The sequence below is a fragment of the Perca fluviatilis genome, chromosome 3 (genome assembly GCF_010015445.1).
Source record: "Perca fluviatilis chromosome 3, GENO_Pfluv_1.0, whole genome shotgun sequence".
Lineage (NCBI taxonomy): Eukaryota > Metazoa > Chordata > Actinopteri > Perciformes > Percidae > Perca > Perca fluviatilis.
This window is the reverse complement of record NC_053114.1, coordinates 3,159,568-3,164,463: the sequence shown is the minus strand read 5'-3', so window position 1 is coordinate 3,164,463 and position 4,896 is coordinate 3,159,568. Positions and strand designations below refer to the sequence as shown.

Genomic DNA, 4,896 nt, shown 5'->3' with positions numbered 1-4,896 from the left:
AGTTGACTGCTGTACTTATCATTAATATAAGAACTATCTGAATTTCTGTTCTATTGCATGTCTGTTCGTCCTGGGAGAGAGATCCCTCCTCAGTTGCTCTTTCTGAGGTTTCTTCCATTTTCCCCACATTTAAGGGGTTAGTTTAGGGGTTTTTCATCATCCAAAGCAAGGGTCAATAGGACAGAGGGTGTTGTATACTGTACAGATTGTAAAGCCATGAGGCAAATTTGTCATTTGTGATATTGGGCTGTATAAACAATTTACTTAACTTGAAATATATAGTCATTGGTGGACAGTGTTTCAAACATTCAACTCCAAGAGTGACTTTGTAACAACTACCTACGGATGATGAACCACCACAGATGGATGAAAAATAAACATTTTGCCTTAAAACAGCAAAGTATTTCAATGTGCTCTGTGCCTCTTAATAAAGCAAATATTACATTATAAAATGAATCTCCATCTTCACTAACTATAACTTTAAAATGCCAACTACAAGGTAATGCATCTGATAAAATAGTTAAATTAAGATTAAAATAATTAAAATAATTCTGTCACTGGGCGCGCCTGTTTGTTGTGTGTGTTCTGATGCCATCCCATATTAATGTGGGCAATATAATTGGTCAGTTTGACTTATAGGGGCCGTCAGGGGAGGGATGGTAGGACTGTCCAAGTGAATTCCAGGCTTCAAACTTTAGATATTTAACAAGGGAAGTAGAGTAGAGAGATCTGAATGCTGAAAGTCAACGCTGCCCTGGAGCAAAGTTAAGTCACCTCTGTGCAATCATGTTGACAAAGAGCAGCTCCACCCGTCTCTTCATCGTCATCCATAGCTTCATCTTCTACCTTCCTCTACTCGTGCAGACCTTTCAAAGAAGGTATGTTTATGTCTCGCGACAAATGAACTGGACTTTGGCCCAAAAGTACTGCAGGGAGCAACGTATTGACCTGGCCACTTTTAGAAATCAGAATGACTTTGATGCAGTACAGAATCTATGCCATGATCAGAAAAACACTTTCTGTTGGATTGGTCTCCAAAGAGACCAAAATAATCTAAAAGACTGGAACTGGTCTGATGGAGATCAAAGCAGCTATAGAAAGTGGAGTCCCATCAACAATCAGCCTGATAACTACCTGGGAAAAGAGAATTGTGTTGTTACGGGAAGTTCATCTTGGTATGATATATTCTGCACTGACCAACATGCATTTCTGTGTTACGATAATCTAATCTTGGTGAAAGAGAACAAGACATGGGAGGAGGCTCTGGAACACTGCAGGAATCTTGACAACACATCCTCAGGTAATACCTACGATCTTCCAGACATGGACTATGGAGGCAACAACTTGGATGCCAGAAGAGCGATCGTGGATGCCCAGACACCAGAGGTATGGATAGGTCTACGTTTCCTGGCAGGAGAGTGGCTGTGGGTGAACAGGAAGCCTCTGCTGCAACCACTGCCTGCCTTCCCTGCACCCAGGATGAACTGTGGGACAATGTCCAAGACCGGGGAGATTTTGCCACAAAGGGACTGTTTGGAGAGAAGGAATTTTCTTTGCTTAGAAATATAGAGTACATATAGTTCAGAGCCTGTATATGTAGATGCTTCTTTTATCAGTCAATATTTTAGCTGTATTCTGGATTTGTGCTTGTGTTGGAAGAGTAGATATAGTTTGTATTTACAATTTTTAAGAACTGTAAGTTCTAGATTTAAAACATGTAAAGCACAGGTACAGCATTTTTTTCTGTTGTTATAGTCTAGTTTACAAATTAAAAATGTATTACAAATAAAAAAATACTTTTAATAAATTAAACTTCGAGAAGTAGAATTCTGCCACTTTGGTGGTATTTGAAATACAGTTTGAGTGATATTTTCTGTCTTAACTAAAATTCCTCTGCATAACATCTTTTGTTTGACTTCAATAAACATTTGTTGTTGACAGTAAGCAGGGAGTTGTGTCCTTTAAGATACATATCAGAATTGTTATACCAACATTTTCATTGAAAGTAACTGAATGTTCTTTCATTGCAGAGAAAAGATTTGTAATTTGGAATAGAATATAGAAGCATTTTATTAAAAAGAAATGTATTATTATAAATTTATATATTATTATAATATTATTATTAAAAATTTCAAAATTATCCAAGTTGACATAAAAACAACAAAAACATTTAACTCAACATCCACTTTCTTTCAGAGCTTTCACCTCATGGCCCTTATTTGCCAATGGAGTTTTCTCAAACTTTCTCAGATGTTTTCTTCAACTGACTGCTGGTTGATGATATCTGACCATCTCGTTTTAACCCTCTGATGTTAACAGTTGGTGTCGGTTTTTCGGTGTTTAATCAGTCTCTTGTCAAGGTCCTTGCCAGAAAAAAGCGAGTAAGTGGACCTTGAGTTAAGACTCAAATAATGCTTTGTTTTCACAATGCTATGGTACATATTAAGCACACTAATTTTTGTGTTGGCCGTAAATCACGAAATCCAGAATTCTCAAAAATGTATGTCTTTTTGAGCGATACTGGGCTATTTTGCCAAAACATTGTGTTCCCTGAAGGATGTGGCCAATGGGCGGAATTTGATAGGGATAACTTTGGGATATGTTTAGTTACCTGTGAGAATTCAATTAAATTCAAATCAATTCAATTCAATTCAATTCAATTCAATTCAATTCAAATCACTTTAATCATCCCCCTTGGATGGTAGTAGTAACTGCCTCAGCCAACTGCCTCTGCTTGGGAGAGAAAGTCACTATCATCTCCTTGGTTTTATCCACATTCAGCTCCAAACAGGACATTTCACACCACTTCACAAACTCCTGCAGAGCTGAACTGTGGTCATGGAGTTTGCCTGAAAGCAGAGACAGGAAAACCACAAAGGGGGCACTGCACATCACTACTTATCACCTCACCACCAACAAAAAAACCTAAACCATCTGAGCAGAGGGAAGCAAAGGAATCTTCCATAGACAGACGGGAATGGCAATATTATGTTGACGATCATAACACAGGTTTGAATAATTAAAGTATATCGCTCAAAAAATACAATTTCCTTGGAAAACAGAGAACATTCTTGCCTGAAGAGATGGCTTTGTGCATGCAAATGTCCCAACTAGTTACGGTATAAATGAATCTAAGGTTGCTGAGGCAGCTACTAATGGACCAATGTATTACTTCTCTAATTAGCTATGACACTGAACATGTCAGCCAGATTAAGATTGAATGCATGACAAAGACCACACACTGACAGATGCATGCCAATAAATCAGTGACAGACATTTATCTTGGTTGTGGTTGAATGTTAATGTTACAATTATTTAAGAAAATAAGAATAGAACTGAGCAACAGCTTTACATATTTCTATCCATTTGGAAATTAAATTAAATATAGCATTGGGCAGGTATAGCTTTGGGTCCGTCTGTCCACTACTAATATTTCGGTCAGATTTTGGTCCAGACTAAAATATCTTAACTAAATAACATTTTGTATAGACTTTCCTGTTCCCCAGAGGATGACGCCTACTGACTTTCATGATCTTACTTTTCCTTTACTGCCATATCAGGTCAAAATGTTCACTTATTCTGTGAAATATCTCAACATCTATTAGATGGAGTGGCACAAAATCTTGTCCAGACAGTCGTGGAAACGTCAGGGGATCACTAAAGTCATTAGGATTGATCCTCTCTATCCTAACTTTAGTGATCCCCTGACGTTTCCACCTTGTGCCACCATGAGGTCATTGGTGACACTTGATTTTTATTGAAATGTCTTGACAACCATTGGATGGTTTGCCATGGGACTCTGTACACCCGATCAAGTGCCTTTCGGAATGAATTGTAATGACCTTTTGGCTGACTTTTCATCTAGCGCCACCATGTGGTCACAATTGTTATTTGTTTAGAATTCAAGATTATGACTAAAAACCTGCAAAATTAACATCCCCATCAGCCTCAGCTAGATTGGTTTAGGGTAATTAGGAAATGTTACAGTAAGTACATTTCCAAGATCTGCAATTTTACAAGCAACTAATTGACTAAGTGTAAAAGACACAAAACAGTACCATTACAGCAGAGGCTGATACAGTACAAAATACAAATTAAAAAATACTTGAAAGTAATTTCATACACATTTTAAATTTAATTTAAAAAAAAAAACTGTCCATGTCTGACCATGCTAACACACTAAACTAAGATGGCGAACATGGTGAAAATTACCTGCTGAACACTATAATGTAGATGTGTAGTCTAGTTTTATATGGAATGATTTAAATACATTGCATTAACCTTTAAGAATGCTGTAATATAATATAATATAGCTGCAGCGGTTCATATGATGGACTGTAAAGCTGAAGGAGTTTAACGCTCCGTGTAACTGATGGTTCTCCGTACTTGACCTTGAATCATGTATTTAACAGAATCACATCCCCCTTCATTATTGTGAATAATGAAAGCGATGTACAAAAACACAGTGCTTTGACTGTTTATGGAATACCCCCAGTGACATTCAGCTGGTGCCTTTTGTTTGATGAAGACTGGCAGTCAGAAATTCTGGGACTGAACAATCTGCATTTCTGAGTTGTACAAGATGATCAATGAGAGAGTCCTCTGTGTGTAAGTGATGCCTTACATAACTGCACCCCTCACCTTTTCTGTCACTTTACAGGACAGGCTTACCTGGAAGGCCCTGTTTAACAGTGAAAGGCGCACAAAATCCTATTTGAAGCCTGCTCTGTGGATTTAGTCACTTTTTAAATTCAAATCACTCACACCACAGTGTCAGGACAAAGGGAGGGTGGGGAGGGGAAGGTGGACTTAATATAAAACCAAAATCCCATTGGAGATGGACCGCAGGAAAATGAGGGGTTGCCACTGTTTCGCCTCAAGACACGATGTGAAGAG

At 37.9% G+C, this 4,896-nt stretch overlaps 1 protein-coding gene across 1 annotated transcript; it reads left to right on the top strand.

The window, feature by feature from the left end:
* Positions 1 to 786: 786 nt before the first annotated feature.
* LOC120555903 lies at positions 787 to 1,569 on the top strand. The gene is made up of 2 exons (XM_039795090.1): positions 787 to 878; positions 1,041 to 1,569. Exons 1-2 carry the CDS (start codon positions 787 to 789, stop codon positions 1,567 to 1,569), a joined length of 621 nt encoding a protein of 206 aa, XP_039651024.1.
* Positions 1,570 to 4,896: the final 3,327 nt, after the last annotated feature.

Bases quoted from the DNA above. Each gene is read 5' to 3' on its own strand.
- LOC120555903 (XM_039795090.1), top strand. From the start codon at position 787: ATGTTGACAAAGAGCAGCTCCACCCGTCTCTTCATCGTCATCCATAGC. The intron at 879-1,040 runs GTATGTTTATGT...TGGTCTCCAAAG, and splicing joins GTGCAGACCTTTCAAAGAAG to AGACCAAAATAATCTAAAAG.